General features: G+C 45.4%; 1 protein-coding gene across 1 annotated transcript in view; it reads right to left on the bottom strand.

The window, feature by feature from the left end:
• The window catches only part of ATG2A (autophagy related 2A), a 2,561,659-nt gene that overhangs the window by 880,215 nt on the left and 1,661,774 nt on the right, over positions 1–19,670 (bottom strand). Inside the window, exons 29-30 of the mRNA XM_085625535.1 lie at positions 8,034–8,160; positions 6,737–6,957 (exon numbers count right to left, since the gene is read on the bottom strand). Coding sequence (XP_085481661.1) covers positions 6,737–6,957; positions 8,034–8,160 — 348 coding nt within the window. The remainder of the gene's footprint in view (positions 1–6,736; positions 6,958–8,033; positions 8,161–19,670) is intronic.

The raw sequence follows: 19,670 nt of genomic DNA, 5'->3' as shown, positions 1-19,670 counted from the left end.
AACAACACTGTGGCAGATTTGCAGTCCCGATATCTGCAGGACTTCAGCGACTGGAGACTCCATCCTCGGATTTTCGGGGCACTGAATCGTCTTTGTGGTCCCTGTTATCTGGATCTGTTTGCTTCACGCCTCAAAAGACAAATCCCAGCCTTTTTTAGCTGGCATCCAGATCCGGAGGCAATGGCCACAGACGCTTTGCTCCAGATTTGGCCAACAACACTGTGTTATGTGTTTCCCGCATTTATGATGATTGCCAGAGTATTGGAGCAGACCCGTCGTCAACGGGGGGAGTTAGTATTGATTACCCCACTCTGGAGAGCGCAGGCATGGTTACCAGTTCTTCTGGAGATATTGTGTGCTCCCCAATCCTCCTTCCATATTGGTGGAACCTGTTGCTGGACCCTCAAGGATCTCCACATCCAATGATAGAGTTGGAGCAACTCTCTCTGGTAGCTTGGCGGGTATCCGGAACAGATGGAATGTCCCTGGCCTTTCGAGAGACGCTAACAAATTTATCAGTGAGGCCGGGTCAGCCAATACCCACAAGCGATACTCATCAGTTTGAAAACAATGGTGTATCTGGTGAAGTGAACAGGATGTTAATCCCGTTAACGCACATTTTTCTCTAGTTGTCAACTTTTTATCCATCATCGCTTCTTCTGGTATGGCTTACAGGACTGTAAATAATTTCCGGTCGGCCATTTCAGCAGGCCACCATCCAGTGGAGAGTAAACCAGTGGGAGAACACCCCTTGGTGTGCAAGCTTCTTAGAGGTATCCGGATGGTCAGACCCCCTTCTCCTAAATACTCTGTTTTATGGGACATATCCATTGTTCTGAGAATCATGGCCTTCCAATAAATATTTATCTAGGAAACAATTACCTGCCAAATTGACCATGTTGCTGTGTCTGGTTTCATGCAAAAGGGTGTCAGATGTCCACGCTCTGGACTTAGCGGGACGCAGTTGTTCCCCAGAGGGGGTTACTTTTTCCATTACAAAACAAACTAAATGCAATACCTCTTCAGTATCATATGCAGCTTTTTCGGATAATCCTAAACTGTGTGTTTTACAATGCTTGCAAGCGTATGAGGTGAGTACTGCTGAGTTTTGTTCAGACATGAGAGAATAATTGTTGATTGCGCTACAAAAGCCTTTCTGCCCAGTGACCCCAGCCACCCTGTCAAGATGGGTGCGTTGGTTCATGGGCGAAGCAGGTATTAATGTGTCTAAATTTGAAGCCCACTCGGCTCGTGGGGCTATGGCCTCAAAATCTTTCACCTTGAGGGTCAGCCTGGCAGACAGGGCCGGCTGTAAGGCGGTGTGATTAGTGCCACCGCACCAGGCGCTGACTTGGGGTGAGGCACCATGTTTATTATTTGAAAAGCATCAGATGCCACGATCCTTGTCCCAGCAATTTTCAAACATCAATAAAAATGTCACGATAACTTTGTGATTAATGTTCTTTGTGGGGAGAGACCAGAGCTTTGTCTGGTAGAGGAACTTTTGACTCATCATAGCGCAGAAGGTTAATATGCCTGCTTTAAAAAACGCATCCCATTCAGTTCACAAAGTGCATACACTATGAATAGGTCAATGGGTTGTTGCTTTTGTCTGAGAGATCCTTTTGTTACCTGCAGCTTAAAAGTTAAAATTGTGGATGTAGCTTTTGTAGTGGTGGCTAAGCTCTGAACAAGCATTATGGGAGCCTCTGTCATGACATAGAATTAAAAATTTGCAAACATTCGTGCCAAGAATTTAATTCTATTAAGGACACGGAGGCGAGGAGTATCCCACCCAGGTAAATGTGTTTACATTGTATTAATATATGGCCTAAGTTTTCTTACTCTTCCTTCCTTTTTAGGTCTCGCCTGGCGTTGGAGCGCGCATGCGCTTCTCGCCTGCGAGAGCTATAGTAAACAAGATTTAGAAAGGGACTTGAATCCCCGCCACTCTTTCCGATTGGCTTGCGTCATCCGTTATGGTAAACTGTGGCGCGTGATTGGATATCGGGCTTTGTTGTTACCGCCTTTTCGCCTTTTGGGACAGACCATGGCGACTGGCCCACGCCATCTTTGTTTCGGTAGCTTGTTTTGTATGTATTGACAGCGCGCCATGCGCACTTTCACTTTCATAATGCATTCTTTCTCCGCGTGTTTTACTGCACACGGGGATATCACTGTATGTTTGGGGGATGCGGCAGAGAGTATGGGGTTCTGCACACAACTGCCATCTCCCTAATTCAGTTAAGTACAGGACCCGGTTTCATTTAGTCTGTGAGCACTATTATTGACTTTCTCCTACTGCATGCACAAGGTGTTTAAATGTAAGCAAAGCACGTTGTGCCTGCAGTAAGCAGCCGGGACAATGGCGGCCGGCATTCCAGTGCCATAGGTCTCGCATTGAACTGCGATACCTATTGCATTGCAAATATTTTTTTGTTCAAATTGCAGGCTGGTTTTTCCTGCAAAACGGAGGCCGCTACCTCCGAACCTCTTGTGGTGCCCGCTTCACGCCATTCATGGCTGTTTTTATACTGTTTGTGCTGCTGTGGGCAAAAAGTCAGAATCAATCAGCCAAGATTCCCGGTCGTTGTATTCTTGCATCAAGTGATTTGACCAGAAACACAGGATATTAAGCTGATGCCGAGACTAGAATTCGGTTGCCTAAGGCTAAAGTCAGCAGCTCTGGGCGTTACGACACATACTCCGCCCTTGTAAACTATAATTGCATTAACCACGTACCCCTCGCCTCCTCTCTGTTCCGCTGTAAATTTACATTATAGCATTAGCTAAAACACCCTGAAACAGGCATCACTTTGGAGCCCACAGGAACTGAAGAAAGACTGGTCAGCCAAAGCCTGTGGCCATCTTGCCATAGCGATATTTTACGGACCACAATAGGAAAGGTCGGCCCAGGCAACAACAAAGCTATAACAAATATATTAATAAAGAGTTGCTTCGAGTCTTATTTTCTAACCAACTGTTTAAAAATGCATGGATGCTTTAGTACTATATGTGTATAGATTTGCAACAGCAAACATTTCTGTGCAAAACGGGAAAAAATGATCATAACTATTACATTTAGAACTATACAAAAACTAGGTTCTTTCACTTCTATAGTCCATCTATTTTCAATCAAAGCGCACACATTTAAAAATGGCCATCAGTTATTAAGCAAATATTCCATTTGAACAAGGAAATGTAGAACGACAACTTCCTTTTTTTTTTTTTTGGCACTGAGACAATTGAACTGAGCCAGTTTTTTGGGTGGATTTAGTGTCTTTCTTTAGACAGTGGTTGTCGATACCACAAGTATTTTATTTGGTGTCGGTCATGATTAGGCAAGACGAAAAGTAAAGGATGGAATGCTTGAAGAAAGCTAAATCACTAGAAATTATTTTAACTACATCAGTGATTTATTTTCTTTGCAACTGTAAATTATCAGAAGGCATGCTGAATCACAGTTTTACCATGTACGCATTCTGCAGCTTGCGGTGGATTACGCCTCCCTTACACAAGGCAGTTACCGGGCTTAGCTTTTTCCAAACGCAGGATCGAGAGTTGAGCCCCGTGGGGCCTCAAGTTGGTTCCTCAGGAGGAGGTTCTCTGGTGAAGGCTGGATCTACAGGATCAAGTTACTGATTTACCTGTTGTATTGTTATTCAAAGAAAGAGGACACTGTCACCTTTGTTGGAGCTTATATAGGGCTATGTGCTATGGTGGGTCATGTGACATACTGGTATTCATGGATAATGTAGAATTATTGCAACTTTTCTCTCATTGGCTGCTGTGAATAAGTAGTAAAGAAATGAGAAGCATAATCCTCGTCTCCGTGTCCTTAATAGAATTGAAAATTCTTGTCACGAATGTTTGCACATTTTTAATTCAAAGATGTACAAATACCCACTATTCCTAAATTCAGCCTCTTGTACACATTTCTAAAATACAAAGGTTACCTTCACATCTATTTTTTATTAATTCATTAGGTTTTACCATATGAATTGCTGCATGGTCGAAACACAATGAAAAAACATTCCAAGCTGCTGCTCAGTTGTTTGATCTGGGTATTTCATGTCTTTTGGCCAACTAACGAATGCCATGCATCACAGCAACCAGGAGACTTTGACAGACGTAATTGTTTGTTAGGTCCCGCCTGAGCCAGCGCATGCGCTGCCCTGGCGAGACTTTTACTAAGGGCTTCAAAAAATGCTACCACTGTGGCTTACAGCTTGCGGTTACACGCGCGGGCGCGCGCTTACGAGCAGAGGGACCATATGGCTTTCCTCGTCATGCTCATTAAGCGCATCGCTCGCTGCGCTTGATCGCGATCACTTTCACGGCCGCGCGGACGTGTCTCTTTCACGGCCGCGCGGACAATGCTTGTTTTATATTACTCTTGCTGAACCCGGCACCCATAGGTTTACATGATACCATGTCGGCAGTAAAGACGACAAGGCAAGCTTGCAGAAAAGGCTGTGTGATTCCTGCACACAATGCTGTTATGTCGTTCCTGCAGAATATCATGCCACGCCTTCCTTGCAAACAGTGCAACCAAGCTACTGCTGTAGAACATGCTCACAGGACGTTCATTGAACCAGCATTTCAAGGATCACCACGTCTACCCTTAAAAATTAAATTGATGAGGTCTTATTTCTATTTCTGCAAATACGGTGTGTGGTCGGTTTCTTGATACGCTTTCATCAGATCCGATAGTGCTGTGCTCAGTGTCGGTATTTCATTATTATCCATAGGAGCATGTTTTATAATAATTATTGTTATTATTATTGTTTATGCTGCCCTGATTCTGTTGGGCTTGTAGCAACACACTATTTTTTCTGTGGTCATTCTTTCTGAGCTCATGACGTGAGTGGCACTACATTATGATGAAATAACACTTCACTTCTGCTCCAAGAATCCGCTTCAGTCTTGTACTGACATTTGAACTTGGATAGCACCAAGATGCTCTTTAGCGAGGTTCCTGTTAAACGGATACCACAGACATAAATGCATAGATGTATATATACATTAATACATACGGATGCCTACATACATATACTCTGTAACAGGCTTGAGCACATGCTGGCGCACCCATTGCAAATGGTTCACTGGCCATTCAGAGAACACGTCATTCTCTGAAATTACGTAATGCCAAGTAGGATTCCAGCGTAACATCTGACTGCCTTTGTTTCTTTAGGAAGTGCAGCGAAGGATTTCTGGGTGAAAGGCTCCATTCTTGTTTGGTCATGGTCAGTATTTCAGATAAATCTCCCAAGAAGCTTTCAATTCAGCTTACATCAGAATGTAAGCAGCTAATGTCACTTCTCTGAGACAGGCACCCTTGACTTCAAAATTATGAGGAATTGAATACAACATATACTTTACAAAAATAGTAGGTGACATTTATTAAAAAGAATGGAATATTTGTGGTCTTTCCTTCCCCCACTTCACTGATCAATACAAAAACGTATACAAAAAAGCTATGGATGAAAGCTTGAATTAATAACAGGCACTGGTACTTACTCAGGACCACATTCCATCCATCATTATTGCTCACCATGCCACCTCAGCTTGCACCCAGCCATATGCAAATCAGACTTGACCCTGCTCCAATGGAAACAGTCCAGCCCGAACTACCAGTACTGGTTGTCCCTGAACTGAACACAAGCAATCCAGGACCGGTCGGGCCTTATTACGGCTCATCAGTCATGTTTATCTTGGTAACCTTGGCACAGTGTGCACAAGACCCATGTCTGGGAATAATCATCCCACTAAGGGTGTCACACTGAAGCATACAACAAGCATTGGCATAGCCAATAGGTCTCGCCTTTGGGACCTTATTAGTGTTTAGCCATGCAACAGTTGATGTTGTTGCACCAAGGATATTGTGCTGGATAACTAAACACTTATAAGGTCCCAAAGGCGAGACCTATTGGCTATGCCAATGCTTGTTACTTTTGTAAACGGGCCATCATCGCATAAATTTATAGATAAAAGCATTGTCACAAACTGCTATATTTCTTTATTTTTGTCTGTTTTAGCATTAGTGTCTATTCAAAAACAATTAGCATTGTTGAATTCCGAATTTTGCCTAGTTTACAGAAATGTATAGTTTTCCCGGTTCAACCATTTATTTCACACTTGTTTCCATCATAAACTGCAAGTACACTGAAACTGCTAAAAATATGAAAAATTGAATATAGTTAGAAAACGTTTTCTTCTACAACTCTGCTTGTTCTTGGGAAGGTGGTGACCTTAGAAAAGCAAATGTTTTGGTGATGCCATTTTTAGCACACAAAGAACTTTCTAGCACAAATATTTCCCCATATTTCTAACATAGAACAAACTTTTCATATATTTTAGCTATTTTCTCAGTTTCCTCCAAAAATCTACACACTCTGGGTTCCTTTAAAATCCCCAAGATGTGGGGAAAAAGGAAGCAAATTTAGCCAAGACACCATTTGTGAGGGATAAAAGAGATGAAGGCTTTTGCATGAACTGCCCGAACATCTTAAAAAGGGCTCAGCACTGTGAGATGTAAAGTCTCAGCAGCAAAGCGATTAAGTAAAGTGATAACACGAAAGGAGGGTTGTTGCTAGCTGTAAAGACTGCGAGCACCTAAACAAAGCGCCATATTTGGCGTAGATGAGGAGGTGCTTCAGTGGTCTTTGTTTGATTCTTTTTACAAGAAACACCTTCTACTCCGGAGACCCTCTAGCAGCAGTCACTTTATGCTTACCAGGATTCCCATGCCAGGGGCATCCAGGATGCAGAAGTCATCAGGGTCAGTCAGCTCCCCCTCCCCGTCGCTGTGATCAGATGGGCTCAATTCCATTTCATCACTTGAGTTTACTGGAGGAGGCCGTGATAGGTGCGCCAACGCTTTCCGTTTGCTGCTGTCCTCACCTGGGAACAGGTACTCTGACACTGGAGGACATTGGCAAAGCAGAGTTGTCTCTCCTGGGTAACCAAAGACACCAAAATGAACATTTAAATGACAATGAAAGAACAACTGCAGTCCCAACTGAAAAAGTAACCTTCATAATAAATTACATGCCTTCAATTTCCTTTCGAATCTGCCCCTTTGCGACCGGTATTTTTGCATTTGGAATGCATCATCCCAAATGCAAAAATCGGAATTTAAGGAATCGCTAAATTTGCGATTGCTTTAAATTGCGATTGCATTTAAAGAATCGCAAATTACAATTCCTTAAATGCAATGCATTAACCTTTGAAAAAATGTGCGATTTCGCTAACAGAAATCGCAAATTACCGTCAATCTAAAGTTGATGGTAATTTGGGATTTCTTTGAAGAATACAGTAAAGTGCATTTTCAAAAGTCCCATGTTACACATACACATGCCCTTGCGGCATGTGGGGCGCAACATGTGGATAAATTGTACTTTCAGGGGTGCAAGAGGGTGTAATTTTGGCACCCTTGCAATTGCATGCGCAATTTGCGAGTACCTATTGGGTACTCGAAAATTGCGCATGCATTCCCATTCATTCCTATGGGCCTTTAGGCCCATTGGAATGAATGGGAATTAATTTGCGAGTCGCAATTAAGGAATGTGTAGGAATGCAATTTTTTTTATGATTCCTACATGCAGAGGCAAAAACGATTATTTAATTGCGATTCTTTAAAAATCTCAATCAAAGAATCTCTATTGTCTATTTTGATGCATGTACACCTGGGTGTTTCATGTTCTTTATCAAAGCTAGAACACGGTTTGCTTTTGTTTAACCACCCTCCTTCACGCAATCCACGCTACTCTCTGTCTTATTTATATACGCAGATATGGGAAGACCTAAGAACACTAAGGAGGAGGCAACCCCACACTATATTTGCAGGGAAAGAAAGAAAGAAAGACAAAATATGCCTGTCCAATGTAAAACCTTCAAACAAAAAAAAACTAACAGTTGTTGTACCAGATATTTCTGACTGCAGATGGTAAATGTACTGCAAATCAGAATCAAGTTCATTTGTGGCTCTGCCTTTCCACCCTCCAAGCAGTTGGCCTGTAATAATCACCTACCTGCTTCTGGTAGGAAGTCTTTCAGGGTTCGCTCTGTATCGATCAATGCATCGGTTAAGTCTCGTTGGTTGATTTCTGCAGTCTCAGCAGGTGGGCATGGAGGAAGGGATGCTGGGCTTTCTGATAACTGAAAAATTAAAAAGATTAGGGTTTTTCTATATAAATAATTTTGCTGGTATTTTAATAAATAAAGTCACTACAAAAGTACAAAAAAACAAGCATGCATATGAACGGCCTGCATCACAAAATAACTAGTAACAGATATAGAACATACAGAGCAAGAGTATGTTATGGCAACATGTTGGTGTTAACTGCATGGTATTCCGGGAACAGGTTGGGCCGATAATATTGTTTAGAGAGATTCCCAAAACCCCCAGATTTACTCATGTTAGACTGACAGCCTCGTGCCTTTTAAATGGGTGCCTCTATAAAGGCCTATCAATTTCCCAATGTCTGGTGCATCTTTATCCCACAGACTTTAGCCCGCCATCTCTGAGAGGTGACCAGTTTAAGAAAACCTGCCTAAGACACACATTTACTGTCTATCGCAAGACCTTTTGTTATCTTACAGTGGGCTTAGAGAGACTGACCATTGTCAACTACTGGTTGGCTTAATGGTCACTCGCTAGCTTCCTATTGGCAAGCTTTCGTTCCTGTGTCAGCTGTCTCCCTAGTGTACATCTTTCCCCTACATCTTCCTCACACATTCTCCTCCCACCCACCCTCCGAGGCCCATGTGCAAGGTTAACAAATTTGCCCCAGCCCTTTGTTGTCTATGTGCTTCCCCGGTCCCTCTGGCCCAAACTGCGTCATAAGTATACTTCCCCATCCGCTTGATACCACCATTTGTTGTTTGTTTGCATCTCCAGACCCGCTAAAACACCCTCGGTTGGTCATGTGCTTGCCCCATCCTCTCCAGTCCCTTTTTCATTGTTCATGTGCTTGCCCCACTCTTTTTAGTCAGTGAGCTTGTCCCAGCCTCTCCCACCCACCCTCTGTTGTCCGTATGCTTATCCTAGCCCAGTGATTAATTTGAGCTGGTGGTTTCCTGCACCTAATTGTCAACATCAGCGCTTATGACAATCTGCCACACGGTGGCGCTGTTTGTCCAATTTAGAGATGAGAAAAACAACAGTTATTTATTAGTCCTATACACATTAAATTAACTAATACCTGCCTCCCAAGCTATTTTCTATACCTTTGGGAACCGGTATAGTAGGAATTGTGATACTCGTAGGAGTTTGATGTTCTTAGATGTGTTGGTAGATGACTGGCAGCGCAATACATGGTGCAAGCTGCAGTGGCATCCTGATTAGGGCCCTGCACTGTTTTTTTGTTTTGTTTTTTTTTACAAATTAGGCAGTGCCCTAGCCCTTCCCGCCAAATCTCCATTGTCCATATAATTGCCTCAGCCCTTCCCGCCCATCCTCCATTGTCCGTGTGCTTGCACCAGCCCTTCCTGCCCACCCTCCCTTGTCTGATTGCTCACCATCCCATCTCACCATCTCATCTTCAACTACCCACGTCGTGTCCTTCTTTCCCCCCTCCATGATTCTTCGTCCCCCAACAAATGGTTGGGGGAAGAAGGCAACACAGAGAGTAGGGGGCAAACGGGGAGTGGGTTGGGGGACGAAGGCAATATTAAGGGAGGGGCAAGAGGAGGAAGCGGATAGGGGGAAAGGTCAGACAATCGGGGAGCATGCGGATACAAATTTAAATATGAAGAAAATCGCTATTACGCAGTAAGTGCTAATGTTGTACAGCATGGCCACAAATCATTGTCAATCCCAATAGCTCTCACAGGCGAGACCCATTAGCTTCGCCAATGCTTTTTTCTAATCACTACATCTCCACGGTTTTCCAATAGTATCCAAGTTAAAGATTAAAACAGCTCATAGCAACCTTTGCCATTCTTGTTGCCAAACATGAATAGAAGAGTTAGTTCTCGTCCACAAATATTACCACAAAGTTTTCTTATCAGGCCATCCGTTTATTGTTTATTCAGCCTGGACCTAAACACATTGCTGGGGGTCACAGACGCGCCTCCGCAGAAAGCATATTATTCCACTGCTTAGCTTTTGGCTCCCTAAAAAGTGTGTATGTTTTGTTGCCTTGTATGTGTTGTGATTCATCCTGGGATGGATGGGTGTGCTTCGGTCATTGGTCAGCTCCCGAACAAATTGCTGGACGTAGACATGATCAGAAGAAAACCTATCATGAGGCTTCCGGTGTGCATGTGAAATGAAAGGCCCTTAGTTATATATGCAATAATGTGGGTTTGGACACGACAGCACAGTATTTACATACCACACAAAAGGGTAGGTGAGGCAAGTTGTGGATCACTTGTTAGCTACTTTCGAGATCCTTAAGGAACGTTTGCTAGTTGTATTTTGCATGTCAAAGTTTATTGGCATTTATTTAGACAATTTTTAGGCATAATGCACCGTTGTGTTGCATTACACCTGTTACTTGGATGCCTTGAAGTTGCAGAAAACTAACTTACTTTACATGTGGCGGCGTTCTGTTGTTTACGTCCTAATGCAGAGCCTGGTGGAACAGAAGCCACTAAGGCTATGACCCGACTTGATGGCTCCACTGTCACAACTCAGCTTGCTATAAACCCTTAACCTCTTATCGTGATATGGATTTTCATACAGTGGTCCAGTTGTGAGAGATATCAGGTTTACCTGAGAAAGCAAGAAACTTAGCCCGTTTTATTACCCAAACGACAATTTCACTGTTGGGAAGAATAATTGTAGAGGGTCTGTCACTTGATGATGACTTGCTGTCGATTTTAGCAGCACCACCATTCATTTTAGAGACCACTTTGAATCAAATGTTGGCATAGATCATTGACTGGGGCTCACGAAGGGCCAGATGTACCATCAGGATTTGCGACTCGCATCTTGCGAATCGCAAAGCCTGATGAACAAAAGATTCTCAAATGGGTCACAGGGTACCAGCCTCATTAATATTCATGAGGCATGTCACAATTTGAGACCCATTGAGAATGGCCAGCACTCACGGGAATGGTGGCCTGCTGGGGTCAGCAGACCACCATGTCTGTGATTGTTTTTTAATTAAAGTAGTTTTTTAAAAAGTGCAGCCTGTTTTTCTTTACATTTTTTCAGAGTGGGCAGTAGTCCTCCGTGGGACCACTGCCTGCTTTGAAAAAATGTTGGCACTCCCATTCACAAACAGAAAGGGGTCGCTTGGGAACCCCTTCCCATTTGCGAATGGCTTGCAAATGTTTTGCGGCTGCATTCACTGTCACAAAACATTCCTACATACCAGTACAACTAGCTATTAGGAAGCGATGCCCTTGGCGCGCCCCTTTGTAATAGAGACTAGCAAACCCTATTTTACGAGTCAGTAATAGATTACCAACTTGCAAAATAGGGTTTCTATATCTGAAAATGCATTTTACCGATCACAAATTGCGTGATGGGCCAATTTGTCCTGTAAAATGCATCGTACATATGGCCTGAGTGAATTAAAAAAACACAGGTTAAGACTGTTTCTTGGGGGCTTAATGACGGAGTACCACTGTGAGAACGTAGCACCTTGTGGATTAATAGTGACCAAGGAGCCAAGGATTTTCCTTCATGACAGAATTCAGAAGAGACTGGTCCCTGATTGCATTGAACTGCAAAAATAAATATGTGGTGAAAACTTGCTATTCATAATTAAGACTGGCAAGAATGCTTTGAAGACACAAATTAGTATCACATCTTTCAAGACAAAATTAGAAGTCTGTTTCTGAGTTTAAGCTTCAAAGCTCCAGAAATTTCAGAATGACCTAAAGAAATTCTAGCACGAAAAGGTCTAGCCCCTCTCAGAGGAGGATAATGAATACAAGGATAACAATCAGTTGGATAGGTCCTCCCATAATTAATGGATCTTCTGATTCCAGTGAGACAGGCAAAAACAGGCCAGAAGGCCAGAGGGGATTCAGACGTGGTTTCACCCCTCAGAGAATGTTCGGTCCAGGATCAGGTCCTTCTCACGAAGCACCGTGGGGTTGGCTCAATACATACGGGTCCCCAATGACTCCATTGTTCTTTACCTGGCAGTACCAGTCGCAGACAGAGTACACGGGAGACGGAAGAAAAAAAAAGGTGTCATGAGATGACACAGAGACACATGGCACAAGCAAGGATTAATGAAAAACCCCAATGTGGTACTAAAACTGACAGAGAACACACAGAAACCAAGATTAGTGTACTCAACAAAGGACTGGGTTTTGAACCTATACCAAAAAACAACCTATTAAGTCTATGCATAAATATGGCTTGCATTTTTGAGAAAGATAAAACTACAGGTATTCTTTTCTGGTAAAACTAATACATCAGACACAGTGAAAAACACCAGTCTGACTTTAAAGTTCACATTTGTCCAACCCACTCACGAAGCTCCAGCTAAGGTAGCCTTTGAACAGGCTGCAACAATGTCTTCGACAAATTGGATATAGTGACTCACCTTGTTCCACAACAATACAAGATATCCCCATCAAATTTGTAGACAAGGGTGGAGTAATTATGATTCTCCCAATACAGATGCACAGGAGCAAATGGAAGATGCTTCTAGGGGTATAGATGAACTAGAAGAAATTACTGAAAGATCCCACAGCTGAGGTCCTAGAGGAAGTCAAATTCTTAGTAAACACTGGTCTGGAGAATAACTGAATAACTGGAATAACTGGATCACTCAATAAGAAGCTGAATTTTAATATACAAAGCACCATCGAACCCCGTACTTCTACATCTTGCCAAATGTGCATAAGAACATACATCCTGCACCCAGCAGGCACACTGTCTCGGGCATAGTTCCATCCTTGAACCCTTATCCAAGTTCTGCCATTTGTTCCAAAGACCAGTGGTCGAAAAGACGCCAACATACCTCAAAGACACAAAGGAAATGTTAAACATTTTTGCTGGTCTGAGTTTTGATTCAGACAAAATACTGCTAGTAATCATGGACATGGAAGCTCTGTACACATGCATTTATCAAGAGTAGACATGAAAAGTAATCAACTAGCTTCTAGCAACGCTGCTCGGGAATACATAACTCCAAGAGATTTTGAGCTTGATTGCTCACATCTGGCCCTGACTAGAAACGTTTTTGAGTGGGGAGTTTTTCCTGCAGATTCATTGGACTTCCAGGGAGAGCACATTTCCTCCGAGTCTGGCATGTCTCTACATACAAGAGTTCGAGTCAACTATCACGTTCAACACCAGTAATCCATTTTTTGACAAGATTAAGTGATGGAAAATATATTTTTCCAACATTTTTGTTATTTGAGAGGGCACCAAGGCAGAATCTCTTTAATTTGCATAAAGTCTTAACTACATGAACAAGTTCCTAAGGTCACCTTCGCTATCAACTAAAAAGATTTTAATTTTCTGGACCTGCACATTTTCGTTTCTGAAGGGGGTCTGAAGATGGAAGTCTATCAAAAACCAACTGAAAGGACTGACCTTCTTATATTCAGGAGTTTTCATCTCAGATGTCTGAGGGAAAACCTTCCCTTTGGCCAGTTGTTACGCTTAAAACAGAATTATACCAACATGAGCGATTACCGGACACACACAATGACTGACTGAGAACCTGAGGAAAAGAGACTGCCTGTAGAAGATCATATGGGTAGCAAAGAAAAGCATGAAATAAGAACAGAAACCAGCTCCTGCAAGAAGGAACAAAATACTCTTGTGGAAGACCAATCTTGATCACCACATACAGCCCTTTCTCCAATAACACCAAGAGGCTGATAAAAAAGAGCACTGGTGCATCCTTAGTGCAGGATCATTGGATCTACAACGACCAATGTTCTCCTTCAAATGAGTGATGAGCATAAAAGATATGGTCATACACAATAGACCTAAAAACAAATCACCAATGTTAACCAACAAGTTACTTCCCTTCAGTAATGCCTTATCTGGTAGAGACATAATCTATCTGCAGATTCCTTACCTTAGACTATCCCAGGCATCAGGCTGGATCCAGAATCTTCTGCTCGAGCAATACCTTTGCGCCCCAGTAGGTGGCGTTGGTCGGCTCCGCAAGAAGTCATTTGCGCCCCGGAAGTGACTTTCGTGTCAACTACATAGCCACCACCTCAGCGCACTTACGTCAGTTACTTTTCACGACCTTCCACGCCAGGAGTATGGAGCCATGTAGTGCACTGACATTGGTGTGTTTAGAACGACTAGGGCCCAGAAAGGTATTAGCCCTGACCTTAAAAGTCCGTCCACAGCGTGGGGACAATGGGTGGCTCAGTACGGAATCTGTGGCGATTAAGTCTCTACCAGATAAGGCGCTACCAAAGGTAAGCACTTGTCCATCCGATAGAGACATCTAGCTGCAGATTCCTTACCTTAGAATAGATGCCCCACCAATACCACCCCTGGAGGAGGGCCTGCAGACAAGCTTAGAAAAGGAAGTCTTTCAGGATAGAGCCACCAACAAGGCGCTCCCTGCAAACCTGACTGTCCAGGCAGTAGTGCTTAGTGTAAATGTGCAGTGATGCCCACGTTGCGGCCTGACAAATGTCTACATTGACTACATGACTACATTGCAGCGCTGTGTTCACACCCTTAGCTCTGGTGGAATGAGCTCTTAAGCCATCAGGAGGTTGTGTCTTGGCCAGAGAATAGCAAATTTTGATGCAGAGGATGACCCATCGTGAGACTGTCCTCTTCTGCACTGCACAACCTTCCTTTGATCCAACGTACCCCATGAAGAGTTGATTGTCCACCCAGAACTCTTTAGTGCGGTCAAGGTTGAATGATAATGCTCTTTTTGGGTCCAGATGATGGAGTCGCTCCTCTTCTTTAGAGGGATGCAGAGAAATGTAGAAAGTGGGCAAGGTGACTGATTGCCTCACGTGGAATGGTGTTACCACTTTCAGTAAGAAAGAGGCTGTAGTGCGAAGCACCAACTTAACAGAGAAGATAGTCAGTTAAGGAGGCATAAATGACAGAGCCTGCATTTTGCTCACCCTACTGGCAGAAGTTATGGCCACTAAAAAGGCTGTTTTGATGGAAAGCAGCCAGAGGGGGCAGTTATGCAGAGGTTCGAACATAGCGCACATCAGGAAGGTGAGAACCAAACTAAGGTCCCACTGAGGCATGACGAATGGGGAAGGTGGGAACATATGTATAAGCTCCTTAAGAAATCCGTTCACAATCGGGGAGTTAAATAAAGAGGGTTGGTGTGGCAGCCTCAAGAAGGCAGACAAGGCCGAAAGGAACCCTTTAAGAGTCAAGAGCAGAGACCTGCTGGACCAGGGTCAAAATAAAGAGAGGAACGTGAGAGAGGGAAGCAGAAAGAGGAGCAATGGACCTTTCTGCAAAATATTTTACAAATTTCTGCCACTGGCAGGCATACAAATTCTTGGTAGAGGGATGCCTAGCTGCCAAAATCACATCATAGACATCAGGAAGAAGGTGGAATGCTGCCAACTGCCACCTCTCAATCTCCACGCCAGATGGCGTAGAGTTGACAGGTTAGGGTTGAGGACCCTCCCCTGCTGCTGCAACAGAAGATCCTCCTAAAGGGGCAGCCTGATCAGGGGATCACTGATCAGTCGGACAAGCTCAGGATACCACGCTCTCCATGCCCAGTACGGAGCCACAAGAATGACTTGGGCCTGGTTGCTCCTTATCGTCTTGAGTCCTCTGAACAGAACTGGTGTTGGCAAAAAGGAGTACAGGAGGTTTGAGCTCCACTAGAGTTGAAAAGCGCCCTTGAGCAAGTACCGCCCTGGAAACTCCAGCACATAAAACTGCTGACATTGTGCATTCTCGGCGGAGGCAAATAGATCTAACCAAGGCTCTCCCCACTGCTGAAAGAGACCTTGCGCCACTGCTGGATGGAGACGCCATTCGTGATCTGCAAGGCAATGACGCCTGAGTTAATCTGCCCGGGTGTTCAGGGAAGCTGCCAGGTGTTGAACCACCAAGGATATGCCCTGCTGTTCCAGCCATGTCCAGAGACACATGGCCTCTTGACAAAAGGTCCAGGACCCCACCCTGCCCTGTTTACTGCAGTACCACATGGCAGTGGTGTTGTCCATGAACACCTGAACTAGCTTTCTCTTGATGAAAGGAAGAAAAGCTTTCAATGCCAAGCGAATCGCTCGGCGCTCCAGCAAGTTGATGTGCAGTCCGGATTCCCCCAGAGACCAAAGTCCTCTGATCTTCACCTTTCCCAGAATGCCGTCCCATCCCAGGAGTGATTCATCTGTCACAACTGTGTGATCTGGTTGGTGAAGGGAGAGGGGTCTGCCTCTGACCCAAATCACAGTTGGTCAGCCACCCCTGCAGGTCCTGAGCAGTTCCCTCGGAGATCTGGACCATGTGGGACAGATTCCCCTGATACTGCGCTCACTGTAATTTCAGGTTCCACTGCAGAGCCTGCATATACCAACTGGCATGTGGCAAAAACAGGATGCAAGAGGCCCGAGACCCAACAGTCTCAGAGTCATTGTCACTGAAATCCAGAATAGAGGCTGAAACATAGGTATCATAGCCGGAATGTCCAGGACTCGCCACTCAGGAGGATGGGCCAGAAACTGCACAGTGTCCAAAACAGCTCTGATGAAAGTGAGCGACTGAGAGGGATTCTGGTGTGACTACAGCACGTTGATAGAGAACCCCATTGAAAGCAGGAGGCTCACCGTAGTCTGGAGGTGGAAGACGACAGCTTTGGGCGAGCTCAACTTCAAAAGTCAGTTGTCGAGATAAAGGAAGACTGGCACCCCTGATCTGCGCAGATGAGTCGCGACCACTGTCATCACCTTGGTTGAACACCCGAGGGGTGCTTGTAAGGTCAAAGGGGAGCACTGTGAACTGAAACTGCTCGTGGCCTACCGTGAACTGCAGGTAATGCCGATGAGCAGGCAGGACGGGAATATGAAAATAGGTGTCCTGCAAGTCCAACCCTACCAGCCAGTCTCCAGGTTTTTTGGCAGATCAGACCTGAGCCAGAGTGAGCATCTTGAACTTTTCCTTTTCGAGGAAGTAGTTGAGGATTCGCAGATCAAGAATAGGACAAAGGCCCTTGTCCTTTTTCTGGACCAGAAAGTAGCGGGAAAAGCAATAACAGCCTACTTCTGGAGCCAGAACCCTCTCATTGGTTTCTTTGGCCAAGAGAGTCCTAACTTCCTCCGGAAGCAGGTTCAGGTGGTCCTCCGTCAGCCGGTTGTAAGTCGGAGGCATTGAGGGAGGGGTAGTCTTGAAAGGTAAGGAGTAGCCCTTTAGGACTATCTGAAGAATCCACTTCTCTGATGTTTTGTTTTGCCAGTTGAGGTGGTTATGGCTGATCCTGCCACCAACTGGTCGCCCATGATCTTGAAAGGCTGTACTAGGAAGGTTTAGGGGCTACAGGTGGAGGAGTTGACTGATTGGACCTCTGGCTGCCTGATCCACGGGCTCGAAAGGAGCCGTGTGCCCACAACCACACAGAGGTTGCTGAACTTGTGCGGTCTTGGGGCTGGGATATAGTGGCACAGCTGAAAGCCTCTTCCGTAGCCACTAAAGAGACAAAAAGCAGATGGGGGGGGGGGGGGGGGGGGGACGGGTAGTCACGGAGAGGCCCAAGAACTTGGCCTTAGCCCGCAAGCCATTAAAGCATTCCAAGGCCATGTAGGTCTATAAAGAAAGCCTGGGCATCCAGAGAAAATCCAGAATTTCTCAGCCAGGCGTGGCGTCGAATAGTCACTGTTGACTACATTGCTCTGCCCAGCGAGTTAGTGGTGTCAAGCCCACAATAAATGGTGAACTTGGCCCCATCTCACCCGTCTGATACTGCTTGGGAGAGAAGGGCCGGGCCTCCTTTGGGACCGGTGGCAGCACCTGCACAACAGTTTTCTACAAAGAGGTAGAGTAACTGCCCAATAGGCATGCAGTATTAACTGACCACAATGCAAGGCTGGCAGAAGCAAAAAATCTTCGTGCCCCAACTATCCAACCTCTTCGATTCCCTGTCCAGGGGTGCGAAAGGGAAAGCGCCATGTGACGTAGAGGCTTGGACCACCAAGTTCCTGGGGGTAGGGTGATTGGTTAGGAATTTTGGGTCAGGGCAATAGTGGCGGACAATTATGCTATTCACATAAGCCCCTGTGCTGGGCTTGGACCAGGTGCCAGAAGGACAACAGCCAAGGCCTTTTTCAAAGGCAGGAGGGGTTCCGAGGAGGAGACACCTGGCTGCATGACCTCTGTCAAGATGTTCATCTTGACGTCCACCGAAGGGAGCTGAAGTTCCAGGACCTGGGCCGGCCTTATTACAACCACAGCATATGAAGCTCCCTCATCCATAGCCATGGTAGGGGGAGAAAGCAGGCTAGAATCAGGGGAGGTATCCAGGGAGGCCTCACCCAGTTCCTCCTACCAGTCTATTTCGTGCTCAGGCTGGTCTTGTAAAGGGTCCAGCAACCCCGCCAAATCCTCCTCCATTCCTAGCCCCTCAAATTAAGGCTAAGTAATCGACCTAGGACCCAAGGTTGCCGTCGGCGCTGGAATCAGTGTCAAAAGGCGCTGATTCCGGGTTGTCGGGGATAAGGAGGGGATTGGTGCTGCCGGGGAAGGTGGCAGGGGTATGACCGGCGCCAGTCAGGATCTACCACCGGATCCATTGGGGTCCATCGGCACCGAGGCTGGAGCCGCCAACGCGGAACCCGATAAAGCCTCCGGGGCCCCAAGGCAGGCGCTGGGAGGGTCAGGTCGTCCAAACATGAGGCACATGGCATCATAGAAATGTTTAAGATGGGTGGGGATCGCTCCGGGTCCTGGAAATGTAGGGAAGCACGGAGCAGATTCAGGCGCAGGTTCTGCAGAGCGAGGCCTATAGAGTTGAGGCTCCGACGGACGGGGAGAAGAGGAAGCACGATTTGACTGCCTGTGTTTGTTTTGCCTCTTACCTAACTGACGCAACTACTTTGAGTGAGGGGACGATGACTTAGGACTCCGGGAGCCGTGCCCGGATCTGCCTCTTGACCGGGACCGAGAACGTGACCTCCGGGGCGAGCGACGTGGAGTCGAATGCTGGGCCACAAGCAGCTTTAGGGACCTCTCCCTAAAAGTCTTCGGAGCAATGGCCCGGCAGTCGGAGCACAACTTCGAGTCGTGGTCACTCTCTAGGCACCAGAGACAAATTAAGTGTGGATCCGCTACAGACATGGTGTGGGGGCAGGTGCTACACAGTTTGAATCCAGAAGTCTTCTTCGATATCAAGGGAAAAACCTACACAAAAATCGTCGACAAAACGTTGAAAAAAGTCTGTCAAAAAGTGACAGAGAGTAGCTCTCCTTACTGATCTGTGCTAGCTGGCGCAGAAAGAAAAGAAATGATGGCGCCTATATAGGTGACGCGGATGTCACTTCCGGTGCGGAAAACGCTGACGACGTCAAGCGGACCCACGAACGCCATCTACCGGCGCGCAAAGGTATTGCTCGAGCAAAAGTTTCCGGATCCAGTCATATATTCTAAGGTAGGAAATCTGCGGCTAGATGTCTCTATCAGATACAGAGGACACTCCCATCAAGAGTGGATCATTCTTCATGTGGCAAATGCAACGTATGCTGTTTCACGAACAGAACAACAGAGATTGACCTCGGCCTAGCTGCCCGTGGTTTATTAA

This window comes from Triturus cristatus, chromosome 9 (assembly GCF_964204655.1).
Source record: "Triturus cristatus chromosome 9, aTriCri1.1, whole genome shotgun sequence".
In the NCBI taxonomy this organism is placed as follows: domain Eukaryota; kingdom Metazoa; phylum Chordata; class Amphibia; order Caudata; family Salamandridae; genus Triturus; species Triturus cristatus.
This window is presented reverse-complemented; position numbering and strand designations above follow the sequence as displayed.